We start from the raw sequence: 20560 nt of genomic DNA on the forward strand, positions 1-20560 counted from the left end.
TAAGCCATGGACGTACTCTCAGCAGAAACCCCCAGCTCTACTCAAACCCTCCTCCCGGTGCGCCCCGAGCTGTGCCCCGGGAAGGGATGGACGGACAGACGGGTGGGCTCTGCGGGGAACAAAGTGTCCGCGTCTCCCCCTGGAGAAACCAGGGGCCGGGAAAAAGCCAAAGGGCACTTTACCTTCAGCACGAAGAGAGGTGGAAAGGAGAGAAACAGGTGACATTAGGGGAGATGAACTGCTAAGCCACATCAGACGGGGGTCTGTCGTGGGTCTGGTTTCCCCACCACCCTCCTGGACGCCGTGGAGTGTGTTAAAGAAGGAGCAAGCTGACCGGAGGTGCGGGTGACACCAAGCGCCTGCAGGCGCTCGGGGAGACGTGGCTGCAATTCAGAGAAGGGACTTGGCAAACCGAGCAAACGGTCTGGATGAAATAAGATGCAACCCAATAAAAATGCACGAAGTTGTGCGTTTCTGTAGGAACAAGAAACAGCACGAACCGAGGGCAGGGAACGGGCAGTCCTTTTTTTTTTTGCAGAAAAGCTGTGGGGATACAATGGGTCATACGCAGCCCGCGGTGGTGTGTTATTTGAGGACGATGAGCTATATAGCCACAGGAATGCTGTCTGTATGGCGAGCAAGTCTCTGCTCTGCTCACGAGTCCAGTTTTGGGCAACACACCTTCAATAAAATACAGACTCTCTGGAAAAAACCCGGCAGAGAGAAGCAAGAACAACCCCAAGTTCAGAAAACACCATCTGGGAAGAAACTGGATTGGTTCAGTCTGAAGAAAATACAGCGGAGGGGGGAGGACACGACAGTCGTAGACACCAGAGGCTGTAGACATCTGTTTCGCATGTCCCCGGACAGCGGGACAAAAGCAAACTGGCTGACTCAGCAATGCGGGGCATCAGGTTGAGATGTTTGCAAACCTTCCTCCAAAGAAGGAGGATGCTCGGGAAGGGACGGCCCGAGGAAGGGCAGCCATCTCCCCCGGGGGGGGCTGCATGCAGCAGCAACGGGCTGTCTTAATATGGGGCATTTATTTAATTGATTATTGCTCGTGGACAGCCTGGGCAATAGCGCCTTCGGGTTTTGCAGATTTGGCCATACAGATCGATTGCATTGCACTGGAAAGTTTCTATCCACGCAGGTCCCGGAGCTGCAGCTGTGGATCACAGGGAGCCAAGCTCCCCGCGGTCTCCTCCCCAGTCCCATCTGCAGAAACCTGGATAAACGTAATGTTAAATAGACCCCTCTGCGCCACCAGCTCCCGAAAAGGGTCTCCTTGATCTGACAGACTGCAGGATCCAGCCCCAGGCACGGAAAGCCTTGGGGACCCTTCACGCTGATGGCAGCTCAGTCTTCAACACGCTCACGGTGATCCCTCCGAGCCTGCCTGCCGTTCCGCCGCAAGGTCATGCAGGCAGCGAGAGCCACAGGTACGCAGAGCCTGCAGCACCGCTGGAGACAAAACACTCCCCCGGCTGCGCTACCTGATTAGGTGTTCGTTAGCAAGCGGAGCCACTGAGAAGCAAAGCCGGGCTCTGCGAGGCCGTCACGCTCAGAAAACTCTCCCGTCGCATCTACAGCCCATGGCCCCCAGCCCAGGGCAACGCTACGGTGCAGAGTCCAGCCAGGGAGAGGGCTGAGCCCCGAGCATCTGTCTCCCGGGGGAACTGCGAGGGGTTTTTTTCATGCATTTATTTCATGCACGTCAAAGTCATACAGTGCCAAGTCAAACCCAGTTCCACGTCACAGAGATTTATACGTATCTAGATTTGTCTGTAATTAGAATAAAATCAGACCTTGTGACTATTTAAAAAATACGATTGTTTCCTTACTCTGTTGCATCATCGGTCTTTACACAATAGAGTTGCTTTGCATTAATGAAAATTGCAGTTGTTTAAATCAGTCCCTGATAGCTGCGGGTTCATTTCCAGTCATTTTGTCTGTTCACTGGAATATACAGTCTGTGCGTTTGCCAGGTTTTTATCTATTTATTCCTCTACAGCCTGAAGTTTGCTCTCCATCTTTGACTGCAGCAATAGGGTTTCGTTTCTGCCTTGCTTACCAACAGGATCACGTATATTTATTGCTAAGTCTCTATATTTATACACAGGATAAATTCACTGCAAACAAGTATCCTAAGCCAAAACTTCCCCAAATACTTGGTGGGTCTCAAACACCGTAATGGTAAATCACAGGTGGCTTGCTAAACCTATGCTAAGCTATTTTTCACCGTAATAAAAAAAAAAAAAAAAGAGAAAAGAGCACCACTTGCAGCCAAAAGCCACAGGCTATGGAAAAAATCCAGCTTTTTGGAAAGCTGGCAGCTTGCAGGATTTTGGGGCAAAACCAGCCCACCGTCACCCAACTGTAAGACATCAGATCAGGACCAGCCGCTGCTTGAAAGAAAACCTAACTTATTCCCCTAAACCTAAATTCCTAAGCCGGGAAGAAACGCTGAAAGGCCCCGTTTGGTTACGAGGACTCTCGCCCAAAACCGCCAACCGAGCCCCGCGCTGCCGGGAAAACGGCTTTTCCCCTCCTGCCTCTGGGTGCTGGGGCGGGGGAGGCGTCTGGTTTTTCACTCACCTTTCATCCCACTCCCTTCCTCCTGGAATGTGTTACGAGCGGAAGGCTGATCTTCTAAATGTTCACTCCCACCACTTCCCGAAGAGGCTACACTGCTTTGTGGAGACAGGGGGGCATGATCGGAAGGGATGCACTGGGGTCCTCTAGCTCGTAAGTCCTCATGAGACATCCATCCATGTCCTAGAGGTTGGTTTGGCACATTCATGGGTGGGGTAAGGGACACAGAGCGTTTCAAAGGGCTGTGGTGTGTCTGGCCTGAGAGAACTGAAAAAAAAATAAAATCAAAGAGGTTATTCCCCCCTCGCGGCCCGGGATGCAGCAGAGTCCCCCGAAAAAAATTAAATGAAATCATAAAATGCGTGGTGGTTGGCCACGGTGCCTCGCTGACGGCTTTGCGGTGCCCGCGGCTACCTGAACCCTACCCTGAGCTCTCAGCTCTGCCTCCCAGGAAGCAAAGGGGATGGGAGTACCTGCAACGAGATGGCGTTACACGAGCTACATCGGGTTGCTTAAGGAAAGGTGTTGCGTGGATTGCATCTCTAGGGAAAAAAAAAACCCAAACGAGCAGCTCTGGAGGTTTTCCCCGTTGCGGAGTCATGTACCGACAGCAAACCTGAGCACGGGACCGTGCTGGATGCTTGGCTGCTGTCTCTCATCAACCCTGGAGCCCGGGCGGTCATCTCCCTTGCAGGGAAGGCACTGCTGCTATTGCAGGTGTAATGGGAATTTCCAAGTGACTACACTGAGGCCATGAAACTCGCCCCGCTAAAATCATCCGGACCCGTATCTTTCTGGGAAAGGCATAAAAATCCCCGGGATGGGAATGTCCTCACACAAGACCCGGGGGAAGCTTCTCTGTCTCTCCCTTTGGGTTAGGACTTGGCTTATGCCCCGAAGCACGAGCATTTACACATCTGCCTAACGTCATCGCGCAGGTACTTATCATCCATAGAAATGTCTAAGCCTTGTGGAGTCCTACCAAGATCCTGCACTCAGCCGAGCATCCCAGCTCAGCCACCCACCAGGTGCGCTGCCAAGCACGCACCTTTTAACCCCCCCACAAAAGCAAACACCCCGAGACGTGGTAAAAATACACCCACGACAAAGAGGTGAGGCTGAGTCCCCCGAAAAAAACCTTATCTTTGGAAAGCTTTGGATTTGTTTTTCCATGTGCTTGTATTTCCTGGCTGAGATTGTGAAACCATCAAGTTCAATTTGTTTTTAACAAATAACTTTAACACCGCTAGGAAAAGAGCGATGCACCAGCTCCTGTCATTTGAAGTTATTTCTCGAGAAAGGCTTTACAATGGGTAGGTATTTACTTGCCTTTCAGTCAAGTACAGAAATATGTCTTATGTAGGCATTAAAGTATTAAAAAAAACCCCACTTTTTTGGTAGAAGTGCAGCAACTTGAATAGATTTTTAAATAAATTTTTTACTGAATGGTCTCCATTTTTCACTGCTCTTCTTCCATACTGTCTCATCATTTTTAGTTATCTGCTTAAAGATTTAGGTATCTTTTTCTCAGGTCTGTTGGTTAGTAGGGGTAATACATGCTATTCAGAGGAAAAGATGGATATGGACAAACTATCTTTGTTTCCTGTAATGAAAAATATATGAAAAGATTGGTCTGTTGGATTAACAAAATTCAAATTCCATCATTCACAAAGTCACTAAACTGCTGGTTAAACCATAAATGCAGTTATTGTATTTTAATGTATGGACTTAGGACGTAAAACACTTGTTTAATCTTTTATTGCAGTTACTCTCAATGAAATTAGTTGAACTTCATGGGGGCTGTTTCTTGATAACTGAGACCAAAAAAATCTCTGGATTTAGCCGTCGCTCAGCCGAGCCGTGTCTCATCGCCCGCTGGGATAACCGGGACAAGTTCTGGATCCAGCGCTATGGAAAGATCCTTTCTGGTTTGCATCAAACCCAAGCCAACGCTGCCATTTTCAAGGTGCCCCTGGGTATAGATGTGGGGTTCACATCGTGATGGCGAACAGAACATCTGCACCGGTCTGTTAACAAGGACTCATTTCTAGAGACAAGAGCAAATTCTGCAGAAAGACACTAATTTCTCAAAATTAGTGGCCGTAAGCTTCGTTGCGGGGTAGATGAAATGAAAAGCAGATTTTCTGCTCCAGGGAAATCTGAGGGCAGAGGGGTTGAAATGACCTTTCAGCCCATATGAAACTGAAGCAAAAACCTTTCAATTTTTCTTTCAAAATCAAGTTTCTTAACTCTGTACAAAACCTGGGGGAAAGCCATCGTTCACGTTGCTTTTCCTCCTAAAGCACCAAAGCACTAAAGCTCCCTAACCCCCTTTTTTGCATTGGTAGGAGTTCACCCAAAACCACTCACGGCTCCTCCACGTGTCGTTTCCTAATATAAACGAGTCTCGGTGGAAAACCCCCAGCCAGGTGTACTGTGCTGTAAAAGTTAAGCTGGGTTTAATTTCCAGCTAAAGTCTGGGGGAAAACCCGCCATCAAAGCCATCTCTGCTGACCAGAAGCAGAAAGAAAATGAGCAAGTAGCGGGGTTATAAAAGGAGGGGAGAGAAAAACACCAGAGCTCATTTGCATTTATTAAGCACCTGTAAAAAGCAGCCGGTGCCACAGGCAGCTGAGGGATGAGGCCAAAAACCTGCGGATTTCTGCAACGTCTAAATTGTTCCTACTTCTGAACGCGTTTTCTTCTACCAGCACGTAACGCTAACACCACGCTGCGCAGGGAAGCAAGGGGATGGCTTACGGTGACGAATTTGTTCCCTTCCCATTGAATAACTATAGAAACATCTTCCAGAAGTCTCCTGGCAGAAAAGGATGTCAATGAAGACCCAGGACTGTTTTCAGAGCGGTGTTACGTTTCCTAAAGTTGTGATGCATCCTGATGGGGAAGTAGATGGATTTAAGGGGGTCTTGGCCAAGCTATTTCAGCTCTTGGCTTTGCAGCTGTACCCCAAAAGCAGCACCATAATGGGGCTCTGTAGATGTCACATCACCCTCCCAGGAGAAAAAAATATTCAGCATTAAAAAAAAAAGAAATATGGGGGGAAATACGGAAAAAAACTGATAAATCAGTTGAAATGCATCACCGGGGCTGAGCACCGCAGTGGCACTGCCCAGAGCCCCTTCTGTGCCTGCCGCTCCCAGCCGCGGTCGCATGGCCGGGGGGATAGAAGCCACCCCAAATTTGTTGTAGGAAAAATTCTGGTTTAGGAAATATTTGTGCCCTTTGAACGAACGACAGATGCAGGGGAATGGGCAAGGAGGAGAGGAGCTAATTGCCCCCTTTTAGGAGGCGAAGGGCTGCTCTGTTAGTCCTCCCTCTTACAGGGTATACGCAGCAGCTGGTACCCTGCAGCCATCCTCTCCCCACCAAAATCTTGCAAACAAGAGGGTATTTTTGGCTTACATCCAGCCCAGATTCCTTCCTGAGCAGCAACACCCTTGCAAACTGCTGCTCTTCCATCTTAGTTTTACGTCCCCTAATTAGAAGCCAGTGTCGGCTGGAGGAGAAATAATGAACTCCACAGGATGGCCACGAACAATTAGAAATCATCCAGTACAACTTACAAAAATTAGTTCCACTTCTTTCCCTGAGATAACGCAACGCTGGAGTCCAACAGACCATGTTGTACTAAACCACAAGCATTTTTACTGAACTATGAGCCAATTCACACAACTTCACGAGATGCGGTAGGGATAATTCCTCTGCAAAGGCTGATGCAAGCAGAAAAAGTCACCAGCTCTTTGAAACCACCCCAGCTACTCTTGGTACCGGACATAGATTATTTAAGAGCTCTTAGCACTGGCCTAACTTTAGGCTCTGCTTAAGCCTTTCTGCCTCTAACAGACACCGGTGAGCAACACGGTTTCTTGCAAACCCTCTTACCGGTTTCCATCAGCACTCAGGCTTCAAAATGCTGCGAACCCCAGGATGGCACCTGCCTGGCGTGCACGCACCTCTCTCTTTCTTAATTTGTAACCCTCAGAAAGGGGATTAACAAATGTGTGTATTTATTAATGCTGCTGCTTGTGTTCATGCCCTCAGTTTCTTGAAATAGAGGATGTAGCTAATGCTTTTCAAAGTGTCAGTTTAGTGGAGGTCCTTCCCTGCTTTTGAGAATCCTGTGTGCTTTTTGGATGGTCCAAGGTGAACCCCAGGGCTGCCGACGGCCGAGCTGGGACAAGTCAGTTATTCAGTCTCTCACTAAAATAAATGGTCCACGTGTGCTTTAACTTCATCAGAAGAAAACCAAGTGTGAGTTTATAACCTTACGCTCAAGCCTCTTTTTTTTTTTTTTAAATTACAAAAATATTAAGCTTTATTTCAAAAAGGAAATCTAACATATTCTTCTAGGGTAAGATAAGCTTCCAGGAGGCGGCCAGAGGCACGCCTGCCTTTCTGAGTGCCGCGGCGATGCGAGCTGGACAAACAAAGAGAGGAAACCACCACTCTGAAGTGCAAGCCACGCTGGCACACAGGTCCCCTACAACTTGTAAGTGTGTCCCACTTCTGGTTCAGAAGTGTTTTCCTGCCAGCCGCAGGCTCATTTAGGCGGTGCAAGAGCCATCCGCTCCCCAGGGACACGCCAGTCACTCTGCAAAGGCACTGCCTGGTCCGGCTCCTTCTACCCGGGTAGCCGATGGGACGGGGGCCAGAGCACATCATGGTCCTCCTCACGATAAGCAGGCTGGTTATCGCCCCTGCTCCGCCATCGCGGCTCTGAACGGCCGTAGGGGTTGTGCTCAGCTCACGCCAGGCCGTGTTTCTTTGCAGGAAAGCTCCTCGTGGCCTCCAGATCGGGGTCAGCTGCAACCGAGCAGACGCTGCTAAATATAACACCTTTGAGATGAGCTTGGGATGTTTTGCATCCTAGGGAAAAAAGTGATAAATAACCTGGAGCCAACAGGGCTGCGATGTATGAGGTGTTGCCGAAGCGCTCTCAGGCTTCAAACCAAGCTCGGCTTAATATTCCCAGGGGGAAAAAAAATTAAGAGGATGGAGAAGGAGTGATGGCGATGATGCAACCGTCCCGGCGTGCAGGGCTCCTCATCGCAGGAGGCGGATGCAGACCACGCTGCTGCAGGGATGGAGCAGCAAGGAGCCTCCTTGTGGGGCCACCACCTCCCCGGGGCAAAACCGGCTTTAGCACGGACCAAACGCTAGCGGGGCTGGCAGGCACGGCAACGTGCTTAGAGAAACTCTGAGCCTGCAAGTGCTTTCCCTGCGAAGCCCTGGGTTTCGTTGGGTGTTTTTTTTTTTTTTTCTCTCTTCCTTTTTGAAGTGGTGTTGCCTATTTTGGTAGGCAAGGGCTAATTTCAAGAGGGTTTTTGTTCGCTGAAGACCATGTGGAACAGCGTCAGACGTTTGTGTTGTGGTTTCTCAGGGTTTTGGGCCAATTTTTCAGCCTGAGAAGGAAAAAGCCACCCATTCCTGTAATTAGAGCTGAGGAACTGGGCTCTGCAGGCAGACCTTCCTCCAAGCAGCGTGCGATGGCCGACGAGGTGCTCGCTTTCCTGCTGCCCCAGCTCACCCTTCACTAAACCTGGCTTAAAGTGCTGCAAAAGCCCTTGACAAGACGCACGGGGGACTGACGTGAGCGTTTCCACCAAGAGCCAGACCCGTTGCTGGGTACAGAGCCGCGTTCAGACCGTCTCCGGTCCCGGTGTGCCCTCCACCGCTGCACGGTCCCCACCGGGTCCCTGACACCCAGAGGACCTTTACAACAACCTCACAACCCTTTATACCAGCGCACAGTCCATACTGCAGATTACGATGCAGAATAACGTCCTCCCCATGGCTGGAGAAAGGAAAAAGCACTGCAAGGTGCATGCTGAACTCTTTGGGAGATGGTTTTTTTTTTGTTTTTAGTCTAAAACTGGCACTTCTTGGCTGCAAAGCTGGTTACGGTGCATCCTCAGGTAATGTCTGATCATGTACAATTCCTTTTCTGGTCTGTAGGCACCTGGAGCAGCAGCTTGACCCCAATTTGCTGTAGGAAGCGGGGATGTTTTTAATCCACCGAGGCCACACGGCCTCTTGTGCAGCCCAGAGGCACCCCCACGGGGGAGGGGAATACCGAGCAGCTCCTGCCATCCCCCTCGCAAAGCAACCGCCAAGTTCAATTCAGTCCTCTCCTCCGCCTCCCCCTTGCTACCCCGGTCACGAAGCACGGTCCCCTCCAGGAAGGCTCCCCCACGCTGGCAGACCAACGCTCGCGGCTTTTCCAGCGTTTTTGTGCCGAGGACCCTTGGAAACAGCCGCCGGTGGGTCACGCTGCCCGGCTGGCACCCAGCCTCCTTCCTGGGCACCTCATTCACCCGCTCTCCGTGCCGCCGCAGGCAGCTCCAGCGTGGCCGAAGCAGAACCTGATGGAACATTTTTCGGCTCAACATCCCCTAACCCTTGGAGCCTTTTCTTTGTGCCTTTTTTTTTTTTTTTTTCCTCCCCGGGTTTTGTGGCTGTGACTTTAACAGTGTTCGTATGGTGCCGGAGAAACCATGTCCTTGCTTCTGAATCAGGCGCTGATATAAGCCACGGGGAGTGAAACCAAGGGTCCTAAACGCAAGCAGCCACCGGGTAGGGAAAAAAAAAATACATAAGCAGAGCGCTGCCTCAAGCAGAGAAATTAGGAAGAAGCATAGACTGCAGAAAAGCCTGTCAAGCAAACTTCTTTAAAAAAATGATGTTTTTAAACACAGTTTCCTGTTCAAGAAACTGGACAGAGAAACAATAACCCGTTTGTTGCTGCTCTCTCCAAGCAGTGCATGTGAGGCCCCATCCAGGCTCAGCCGGGGAAGGGGACGTCTCTGCTGACCACAGAGGGTTTTGCGAGCCCCTGTGTGGCACGAGCACACGTGGATCCACTGTTTGGCTCCGGCGGGAATTGCCGTTATTGTTATTTACTCATTTGCGCGGCAGCAGGAGCGGGGCTGCATCTAAAGACGTGCAAACGCAGCTCTTGGTGGCTTCAGCAATCCGACGGGATGCATTTCTGGAAGGAAGCCCAGCTCGTCTCGCCGAGAAGCAGGAGCTCGGGAGCTGCTTTCGAGGTCCTTGCGTGGGGCTTCCCACCAGAGCATCTGGCAAGGTGGGAGCAAGACAGACCCGACTGCGATTTAACTCGCAGACAAAAGGACGCACAAAACGGCGTCCGCGTCGGGAGGTGGGAATTGGTGTCGGGGATGGAGGATTAGAGGCACGTTGCAAGAAGGCGCTGCCCTAAGCCACGCTGCTCTCTGGGTAAATGCAACACCCTGATCTCCAGGCCAATAAATGTGGTTTCTCTCATACATTTATACACAAACCTCAGAAAAAACAGTGTTTGCCCCTGGGGAATCCCGGTCCGTTAATAACAAAGCTGCTGTGCTGAACCAAGCCTCCATAATTATTCCAGAATTCACTGATTTTTTGCTATGGGCTCCCAGGGGAAATTCCTCCCCTGCCCACGGATCAAGCCAGATGAATTGCACTGGGATGCAGAAACTCTCCTTCCTACAGTCCTTTTCCACCCAGAAGAGATGTCCAAGAGCATCTGCTCCACTCAAGCAACAGCCAGCGCTCCCCACTGCCTCCACCAGCTGCTAATAAGATCCCTGGTCTGAGGAGCATCTGCCTGCTGAGACCGCCAACAGCATCGGCTTCTACCACACGTTACACTTCAGAGGGAGAAACCCCTCTACCATCAGTTACAATCATTTCAGGAGGCCAGGCTGGAAGGCGTACATCCTTTACGTAGCAATGTGCGACCTGTGGGAAACTGGGAGTAAGAAAAGAAGGGTCTTAAGCCAGTCAAATGGAAGGGGTGAATGCGAAACCTCTGGAATGCGAAACCTCTGGAATTGCCCGAAGAAACTGGGATCCAGTAATCCCTAGAGTCATGAAAAATCTGTGGAGTGAGTGCAGGGAGACAGCGCGCCTTTAGGAGTGACAAAATACAGGAGGACAACGTGCGTCTTACATGATGTACGTCCCACAGCCGTCACCCCACCATCACCAGGGAAATTTCACCCAGAAAGAAACAGGACTTTGCTACAGCACTGTAGCCTTTTCCATCTTCACCGACTTATTTGGGATTTTCTCCTCCCTTGCCTCTTTTTACCCACTTTCACTCATTCAGAAAAGCCATTTAGTCCTCCTCTCCTGTAGGCACCATGGCCCAGATTTCGCAAGACGAATTCCTCTGCATTTCAGCCTTATCGGCTTCCTCTGGCCTCCAGCTTTCACGCCCCGTCTCAAGCACCCTCCGTCTGAGGTGGCGATGTCTTATTCCTTCTCCTCTATCTTCTTCTTCCAAGAGCATAAAATCTTACCAGCTCCAGGAGAGAAGAAAAGCCTGTTGGGTCTCTGAGGCCACCGAGGGGCAAAGGCAGTATCCAGTTCCCCACATGAGAAGATGCAAAAGATACTGCCCAGCAGGGACACCTCTGACTCCCCATATTGCCCCAAATACTGAGCTCTGCAACGCTCCCCAACAGTCCCCAGCATCAATGGGATAGCCACAGCTGCTATCATAAAACATGTATTAATTCTTTCCCATTATTGCTCCAAATTAACTCAGCTCAGCTTTCCACCTCCTCTACATACCGACAGCATATGCATCCTAAAAATCTGCCCTCATCATCCTCCAAAACATTCCCGATTGCTCAGATATTGCCTTGCATTCAAGTTATGACACAGATCTCTGCGCCAGCTAACATGAGACTATATTGCTCAGCAAACGGGGGGGGACTATGGTTACAAGAAAATATCAAGTGCAGAGCAACCAGCCTCGAATAAAATTGCATAACAAACGCGAACAGCAAACTTGAAGGGAAAATAAAATATAATAAAAAATTCAGCTTCAAGGCTGCCAAAACCGAGCCATTGATTACAGCGCATTTGATCCATTTGCATGCAGAGAGCTTTGCTTTGGAGCCGAGATGGAAACAGAGTCTTAATATAGCTGGAGAGAAAATATCCTTCTTGCACTCTCCTAACTGCACTTTGATAGGAAGCAGCCACAGAGCAGATGGTGCCTATATATAATCACCAGACCTATTATCCCAGCCTCTTTTAGTAATTTGAAGGATGTGATAACCACAAGGAGAGCGGCAAATATTCCCCCTCCCTCCCTCCCTTCCCCCTGCTAAGAAAAAAAAAAAAAAGAAAAAAAAAAAGACGAGGAAGCTATAATTATGGTAACGATTAAAAGAATTTCCAAATGAAGTAAATAACTATTTTGTGCACCGCTCCTTTAAACCAGAAGTCAAAAGTTAATTAAATAGCAGCATGTTACTGAGTCAGGCGAACACAGCAAGTCCCCGTGCAACGCCGCAGCCAGGAGGGAGACTGGAGTCGCTTCAGATGAATCCAAACCCCAGCACTCCCTTCCCTCCCCGCTGCCCTCCTGCCATTTCTCTGCAGCTGCTCTTTGATGGCGGGGGGGGAAGGAGAGCTCATCTGTCTCCATTTCTTTACTTGCCAGAGCCTAGAGTTGCACGGTTCCAAAGGATGAGCCACGGCGGAGAGGCGATTCTCTCCGGGGGTTTCTCGCCCCATGAAGATGCTCAGGAAAAATCACAAAACTGATTTTTATGATGTTGCGAGGGAAGGCTGGGGAAAGGTGGGGTCGGGAGGCTGTCATGGAGGAGCAACAAGGGTTTTAGGGGGGGTTTGCATGCCTCTGCCAGCATGGACCCTCCCTCTCCTTCTGTGGCTGCCTGCTAGGCACCCCAAAAGTGCCTGCTGCCAACTAGGGGTGAGAGCAATCCCTCGCTGTAGGCAGCTGGAGGCATTACTCAACAGGCACTTTACGGATATGTTAATAGTGGAGGTGCTGAGGAGCATCCCTGGGTACCCAGCTCCCAGTCGGTGCCCCCGGCCACGTGCCGACAGTGGCTCCGGCGGCAATGCAAACTGCAGATGGTTTCTGTGCTGCTTCCAGGTCAGAAGCGTGATTCATTGGCGACAGGAATCCCAAGGACCGTAGGATAAGGCACAAAACCATCGCTGCTGCTTCTTAACGCCCCTCCCCAAGACACCCGGGTTGCTGTAAGGGAAGTGGAGGCGGCATCAGAGTCGCAAACTTCAAGCTCCCCCCACCCCGACTTGCAGGTCGAGGACGGCGTCCTACTCCCCACTGCCAATGGACAAGCAACGTGCTAATGGCCGTGCAAAACCAGGGCACGCAGACCCTGCCCTGAGCGCTTACGGCCGGTGATTGCACCAGGATGTCACAAGCCGAGAGGGCAGGAGCGTCCCCGGGTGCCGCTGGAATAGAGGTTCCCAAATTAGGTGGCCTCATTCCAGCCAGGAAGCTGTGGAGCCATCGCTCTGTGCGTAGGGTACGTGAATTTGGGAGCGGTGCCCTGTAAGGAGATGTGCGGGTACGTGCAAGGGTCAAACCTTGCACGTACCAGGTTTGGCGGAAGCAATGGAGTGGTCCCAGAGGATGCATGTGTGACATGCCCTCTTCAGGGAAGGCTGGCCCAGTGCTCCCCCTCCTCTTCACTGGCCACCCAGACCAACCACCCCCCCCTTCACTGCTTCCCTAACAAGGGGGCTGTTTGCTAGGGCTACGGCAGGCCAGATTACGCGCATTATTTAAGTGCCTAGAAGCATCGTTTGGTGTCGTGGGGCTGGTTTAGGAGCACCTGCGTGGGTCTGTACCTACCAGCAACCAAAAGCAACTGGTGACATCCACGCATGCTTACCTGCCACCCATGGTATCACCTGGTGCAAGTCACCGCTGAGCCCAGCCTCGAGGTCCCCTCCCCTCTTTCCCTTTGGGACCGCAGTAGGACCCCTCTGCCTTTCGGTAACATCTCTGCCTCCGAGCATCATGGCTGACGAGGGGGCGAGCAGAGGCAGGACCACAAGATCCAGCCCGCTGCCCACGTGAAAACCCACTCGCTGCAGCATGCTTGTGGGAAACGCGTTCGCTTCCCTGCCTACTCCCTCCGCTTGGCGAGCAGGTATCCATCACTCACTCGACACCCTGCCTACAGCAGGATCGGCGCACAGCCCAAAAGTGCTGCCTGCTGTAGGCTGCTCATAGGCCCCCCGTCGTCACTTGCTCTCGCATGAGAGCAGAGTGGGCACGGCGGGGAGGACCCCGTCTCCGTCTCTGTGCTGCCTGATGCCCGGAGTAACATTAGCTCTGCTTCGCTAACTGCAACCCCCCAGAGCCAACCGCATCCCCCCCAAAGCCATCCGCATCCCTCAGAGCCAACCGCATCCCCCCCAAAGCCATCCGCATCCCCCAGAGCCAACCGCATCCCCCCCAAAGCCATCCCCTGCAGGCAAGAAACTTCTTCTTCTGCCCCGAAGGCTGCGTGGCTGTGCATCCCCTACGAGCAACGCTAACTGTGAACAGCAAGTCCCAGCTGAAGGGGAACAGGAGAGCCACCCTCCCAGATGCTGGCCTGGGGACAATGTCTAAAGCCAAGTGTTTGGCAAGGGTCGATGGGTTACTCTGTGTCACTGCGTAAACCTCCCCCCCCCTTTTTTTCCTTCCAGTGCAGAGCGTGGTCTTTGGGAAGACAACAGTTAGGCTGATAAGCTTTGATGACAGTCCAAGACCCCCATGGAGATGCATTGCAGGTGGGACCTCAGCACCGTGTCGCCCTTTGTCGGCCACCCCCGTTTTTGGCCAAAGACACGGAGAGAAGAGAGACCCTCCGGGAGCAAAGAGGTGAAGGGAACGTGCCAAAATAGGCTGAAAGGAGGAACAGAAAGCGCTGGGGCAGCTAAACTGAAGTCTCAAGGGTAGAACAGGTTCTGACCGTTGCTCAAGTACAAGAGTCCATCAAGACACTTCAGTACACTGGGTTAGGAAACACTGAACACAGCGACACGGATGCTGAAAGGTGACAGACCAGAAGGTAGGGCCAGACCAATTTTCTGCCCAAAGTGTCTTCAAGCACCTTCACCTTGAGCCCTTGTGAGCAAGTGCACAGCAGAGATCATAGAATCATAGAATCATTTAGGTTGGAAAAGGCCTTTAAGATCATCGAGTCCAACTGTTAACCTAACACTGCCAACTCCACCACTGAACCATGTCCCTAAGCACCATGTCTACAAGTCTTTTAAATAGCTCCAGGAATGGTGACTCAACCACTGCCCTGGGCAGCCTGTTCCAGTGCTTGACAGCCCTTTCAGTGAAGAAACTTTTCCTAATATCCAATCTAAACCTCCCCTGGCACAACGTGAGTGATAACTAGTGATAGGACGAGAGGAAATGGCCTCAAGTTGTGCCAGGGGAGGTTTAGATTGGATGTGAGGAAAAATGTCTTTATTGAAAGAGTGGTTAAACATTGGAAGAGGCTGCCCAGGGAAGTGGTGGAGTCCCCATCCCTGGAGGTATTTAAAAGACGAGTAGATGAGGCACTTAGGGACATGGTTTAGTGGGCATGGTGGTGTTGGGTTGACAGTTGGACTCAATGATCTTAGAGGTCTTTCCAACCTTAATGATTCTATGATTCTATGATTCTATGTGAGGCCATTTCCTCTCGTCCTATCACTTGTTACTTGGACTGTATGATAGGGCTGCCTTGATCTCTTCCATTTAGACAAACCCATTTTCCCAGCCCATATCTTGCTGCTGCACGCCCGGATCCCACAGACCCGGGGGGAGCAGTCTCCCTCCTTGCACCCGACCAGCCAACGACCACCTCGGGGGCTGCCGTGGTCCCAGGGCGGGATGGCTCACCTTGGAGCTCATCCTGCTTGGAGACCAAGTCTGGGCAGCGTGGGAGCTGGGCTGACGGTGGGATGAGCACATGTAGCTGGCCCATCAATTAAAAACATCCTGGTCAGCAGACCAGCTCACGGACAATGGGCACAGCTTGCTCTATTTTGATTTTGAACACCTCCCTGCTAACCAGAGGGTGAGGGACACGGCAAATGGAGCGGCCTCAACAGCAGGAAGGGACGTCGGCTATAAAACACAGCTCTGCAGTGACCACTCAAGAGCAGCAGCAGATTTTCCCCAGCATTGCTGACACCCCAAAAGGCCATCGCTCTTGTCCCCCACCACCGCTACCATCTCCAATGTTTGGCGGCTTCCAGGCTGAGGGCAGGTGACCGTTCATCTCCTTGCTTGCTGAGTGATGGTCTGCAGAGCTGTGGACTGTATCTCCCGGGGACCAAGTGCTTTGAATTTATAGAGGGGCCAGGAAATCTGTGTCTGCTGTTCAGAGCTGGAGTAGAAGTTTATGGCTGGACTCGATGATCTTAAAGGTCTTTTCCAACCTAAATGATTCTATCATTCTATGTTGTCCTCGCTCTCAGTCCTGTTTGCTTTTGTATTTGTGCATGTTCTGCATGCATGGATTTGAGAAAACAACTCTGCTCACACGTTATCTTTTTGTACGACAACTCTGTTTTTAAGCTACAAAATTAGCAAGATATTGTAGCGATGGGACCCTGGCAAAGTGGGTGACTCCTAGAAATGTTCTCCGACGGTTATGTGCAACACTAGAGGGCATGAGCAAAACAACAAATGGGCCCGTCTACTACCGCTGAAAAGCTCAAGTGTAATAAAGATCAACGAACTTTTCTCAGTCCATCAGTAAAAGAGAAAAAAAGCAAACATTAGAGGTGTCCCCACCCGCCGGATGAGTGCCAGGGTGCCAAGTCTCAGTACACAGCATGGCCAACTGGGGAACAAGTTTCTGAAGGTAATTCCCGAGTACAAAGCTAATCCACCCCCCCCCGGCAAGAACACTACATTTGTTTGCTTCACTGTTGTAACCTTAATAGGACTTTTGCACTCTTTATTTTTGATCAAGCAAAATGGCATGTTTTGCTAACTTTGCATGGGAGGAAACGTGTCGCCCTGCGTAAGTCAAACATACACTGAGGACTCACAGTCCCCTTCAGGTGTCGATGCAAATCTACACAGAGGAGAGCGTTGTACTTGCAAGCTGCCCATCAACCCAACACAAATCAGGATGGTCCTGCGGGTTAAAACATGGAGTTTTCCCGTTATCAAGCTCCATTTGGATACTGCGTACGACTCCGGTGGTAGGCAGTGAGCTGTTGCACAACAGCATAGGGGAGGAAGAGTCAGGAAACCCACACTCCATTCATGACAAGTGCTTTCTTGGTGTCGTTTCTTCCACCTCAATTCCCTGATGACCTGGGGAACAGCTCCACCATCTTGTTCATCTGCTCTCTCGCTAGGGAGTCCACAACTGGGGCAAATGTTGGCAAAATCCAGCAAGCCACGTCACACACACACGTGCCGACGTACAGTTTAGTAGCTGCACATCTGCCTGCAGGGCAGTAGTTGGGATTGAGTCTCTTCTGAGAAAGAGCGACATGACAGAAAGCCCTTCCCAGGATGGCAGGGTCTCCACAAGCCGGCACTGGGCTTGTCCCAGAGCCAGCAGCCCCTGGTGGGATCTTCATATAAGAGTCCATGGGACGGTCCTTCCTTCTGCAGGGTGCCCTGCTGCCACCAGTATCTCTATATTTCTCGTGGTACGGGGAGTCTGATCACCAGTACCTCTTGCTGGTGCCACCTGAGCATGACTCTGACAACGTAAGCATTTCTCAAGAGCTGGCAGGTGCAGGGGGAGCCCCATGAATCTGGGCGGGTGTGCATGGAAGGAAGTACGCCGATTTATTCCTTCTCTTCAGCTCTAGGACAAGATAAGAGATTTTTCTTTTTCAGGACAAGGAGGTTACATAGGTGAGTATTTCTCCTGCATTGCACTGCTCGCTCTCCTTCTCTCTCCTTGTAGACAAACAACATCAGTTTTCTGGCAGAGACTCCCATGGGAAGGGTGTAGCAGGCCTGAGCACCCGGCATCTTTCCCGTTTGTGCAGAAGCGGAAGGGTGGCTGCAGACTGGCAAACAGCTTTGCTGGTCCAAGGACCTCTCTGTTCACTCACAGGGGAATCCAAGCAGCACAGCGACACTGAAATACCGGAGAGTTTGCAACATCTCTCCTGTATGAACACAGTCCCAATGCCTGGGATTTCTGCTCTGCAGGATATTCCATAGCAAGGTCTCTGACCGTACCTATCCGTCACTGACCTGTGATGCACACCATCACCTCGTCCCCCGGTGCCACCCACACCATACCTCCAGGCATTGGTGCCACTCCAAGCGACCCAGGGCGCACACACCAGGGACACATTGGGTGCTCACCCAAGGACAGGACTGTGGGCCACCACCAGCCACACACTCAGATACTACCATTACCAGTTCAGGGACCTCCTCCTCTTTTTGGAAGGACAGACAGGAGATGATAGACTCCTAGACACACAAGGCTGCAATAAGACCAAGCGCTGCCTTCTCTGGGGCCATCCCCCACCGGGGAACCTGACGTGCCATTGCTTTACGGCACCGCTACAGCCCATACAAAGGCTGGGCAGAGCTCCTGTCCCCCAGGCAGGGTGACAGCCGGAGACACTCACCCTGGCTGAAGTGCTGCCTGTGCTTGGCATTGAGCTGCCTCTTCTTCTGGGCAGGTACTGGCGTAAGGAGGTCCTCGCTCCTCTGCCAGAAAGAGCCTGCAACATCTGGCTCTTAATTCAAGTGTTTGGGGCAAGTTATTGTTGCTCCTGCATAAAACCAAGACCACCTGCCCCCATGCAGAGACTTGCCCCTGGAAACCTGCTCTCCGCAGGGAGTTTAAGTGCCCTCGCACTACACCAGAGGTGAGAGCATAGGAAAATCTCACCATATGTTGATGAAAGAAGCAATACTGTTATCCCCAGGTTATATACTAGGAGCAGAGGACCAAGGCACTTGTCCAGCAGATACATGTGAGAGCCAGGAACCGAATCCTTACCTCTTTAGCTGCGGTTCAACAGGCTCACTGTTGCCAACTGGAGTTGCTATCACTCCCGCCAAACCTTGTGCTTTTCTTTCTCTTTTCTTGCTCGCAGACCTTATGGTCCAAATCAGACCAGTGTACCTGCACCCCACCTTCTCAGTGCTGGACAAGCATATTTAACAACAGACCCTCCTCCTCCTCTGCACATATTTCCTTCTGAGAAGGCAGAAAACACAGGGTTAAGCTATGCTGTACTTCCATTTGACAAGGGAAACCCATATGCTATCAGATCATGCTCAGGTGGAACCAATTACACAGGGGAAAGGAAGGAGCCGGAGCCCCCACGCAAGAAGCTCTTGGTCTGCAGCTTTGAAGGCCAGCCGCTTTTTTCTGTCCTTTCAGAGTTTCCAGGCCCTGTCTCCACTGCAAAGGCGTTGTGCAACCCGGGCGTTTTGCAACCGCCGCCTGACTCAGCTGCGGAGCCGGGGCTCCGGGCTTCACCCTGTCCCACCATGCCTGGAGAAGGTCTGGCCTCCTGCCCATCTGCGCTCCCAAGCCCACGCCGAGGCTACCTTACTCCTGGCACACTAAACCTTGGTTTAAAGTTGCAGGTCAAGCTCCGTGGGATGGGCTGAGAAAGCAGAGAGAGGCCATTACAGTGATGCAGTGGACGGGCAGGAACTTCCATCGCTTCGGTGAGTCCATACCCTCAGATCACTCCTGACCCAAACCCATCACTTATGATGATGATCCGGCTCCTGGATCACTGTTACTGTGGTAAATCCAGAGCGACGCTTTCAGAGCACTCCAGACTTGCCCTGCAAAGGCTGGAGAACTCCAGCAACATCTCCTGAAATCTTGGCTAACACCAGCCAGCACCGTTAAGAGAGAGCTGGAGATGAACCAAGCCTGAACCAAGTCTCAAAGCCTGGGTCTAGGTCGAGTCAAAGACAAGGACAGCACAAAGCAAATTGTCACGTGAGCTTCACCTACCCATATTTAAACCCGACGCCGTAATAGCATTACACCTAATTATGCCACAAAACCAGACAAAAGTACCTCAGGCAAGATCACCACGTTACTCCTCCGGGAAAGACTTTGCCCCATTTTGGCGTCAGGAACAGGCAGTGCCTTTGCGGGGACGGGTCGGGGAAGGCTGAGCCCTGCAGGGTGTTGCTGGATTAAGCCCCTGCCCAGATAAACACCTCCAAGTAAGAGGGAGAATTTAAAAATAACAACACTAAAACCTAAACAAACAGTAACGGTTTGAGGGCTTTGCTTTGGAATAAAAGATTAATGGACGTATTGATTGACTCAAGGGGCTGGGACAAAGGCTGACAGTCGTGTTTATTTTTTAGCATCTGTCTGTGGACTTACTGTGCTTGTGTCCAAGCAAATATTGCATTAAGGAAGCTTATGAACTAACACATGAAGCGTGGTCGGGTCGTCTCCAGCTCAGCCCGCAGGTTGTCTGAACATGCTGCCACCAAAATACGTTAGCAGGAGTTACAACAGCTTAACATTTAGGAGTAAACTGGGCTGAAGAAAGATGTGTGCAGATGCCCCTGCGAACCTGCTTAGCCTTAGAAATACGTGTTGACGCCAGTGTGATGCTTGGGGAAAAGGTTCCCTGACTCTATAAATCTTGCAGCTCAGAGCAAGACGGTGTGAGTGAGCTGCCCCGGCGCCACGAAAAGCAGCTACTGCGGGATGCTGGGACGGACCGGACCGGGCAAGGGCTGCCATGCTGGGACTTACGGCAGGGGATGCTGCGGCAAAGCAAGCGGCAGAGGTGGAGGAGGGCCACAGCCTTCCAGCAAAAGTCCAGGGTAAAGTGCAGGGCTGTACAGCCCCTGCTGACAGACCCACAAATGCTCCCGTTCCAGTGCTGCGCACAGCTAATTGTGGAGGATTTAGGAAAAACCTCAGCAATGCGGTAGCTCGGGCACTGCTGAGTAATTCGGCTGTTGCCTGGGTTTCGGCACCTTCTGCTAGGGAGCCCGCTGGGCAAGAGGTGGGTCGTTCTTTCTGCTATGAGATAAGTCTGCGCACAAAAAGGCTCAAAGAAACACAAAGGGGTTTTTGGAAAGCGTCCTTCAAGACCTAACGCACCTTGCAGAGCTCCAGCCACTGCCAATGGTTAACCTGCTGCACCCGTCAAACTTGCCCGCTTCCAGCTC

General features: G+C 51.3%; 1 protein-coding gene across 4 annotated transcripts in view; it reads right to left on the bottom strand.

Moving 5' to 3' along the window:
• SAMD4A (sterile alpha motif domain containing 4A) overlaps nucleotides 1-20560 on the bottom strand; it is a 106212-nt gene that overhangs the window by 18460 nt on the left and 67192 nt on the right. For 3 of the 4 annotated variants that reach the window (XM_076345726.1, XM_076345728.1, XM_076345725.1), the window contains exon 3: nucleotides 2599-2862. The exons of the other annotated variant lie outside the window; for it this stretch is intronic. In XM_076345726.1, the coding sequence (XP_076201841.1) occupies nucleotides 2599-2862 (264 nt within the window). The remainder of the gene's footprint in view (nucleotides 1-2598; nucleotides 2863-20560) is intronic. 4 annotated transcript variants of the gene reach the window in all.

This window comes from Aptenodytes patagonicus, chromosome 7, assembly GCF_965638725.1.
Source record: "Aptenodytes patagonicus chromosome 7, bAptPat1.pri.cur, whole genome shotgun sequence".
NCBI lineage: Eukaryota > Metazoa > Chordata > Aves > Sphenisciformes > Spheniscidae > Aptenodytes > Aptenodytes patagonicus.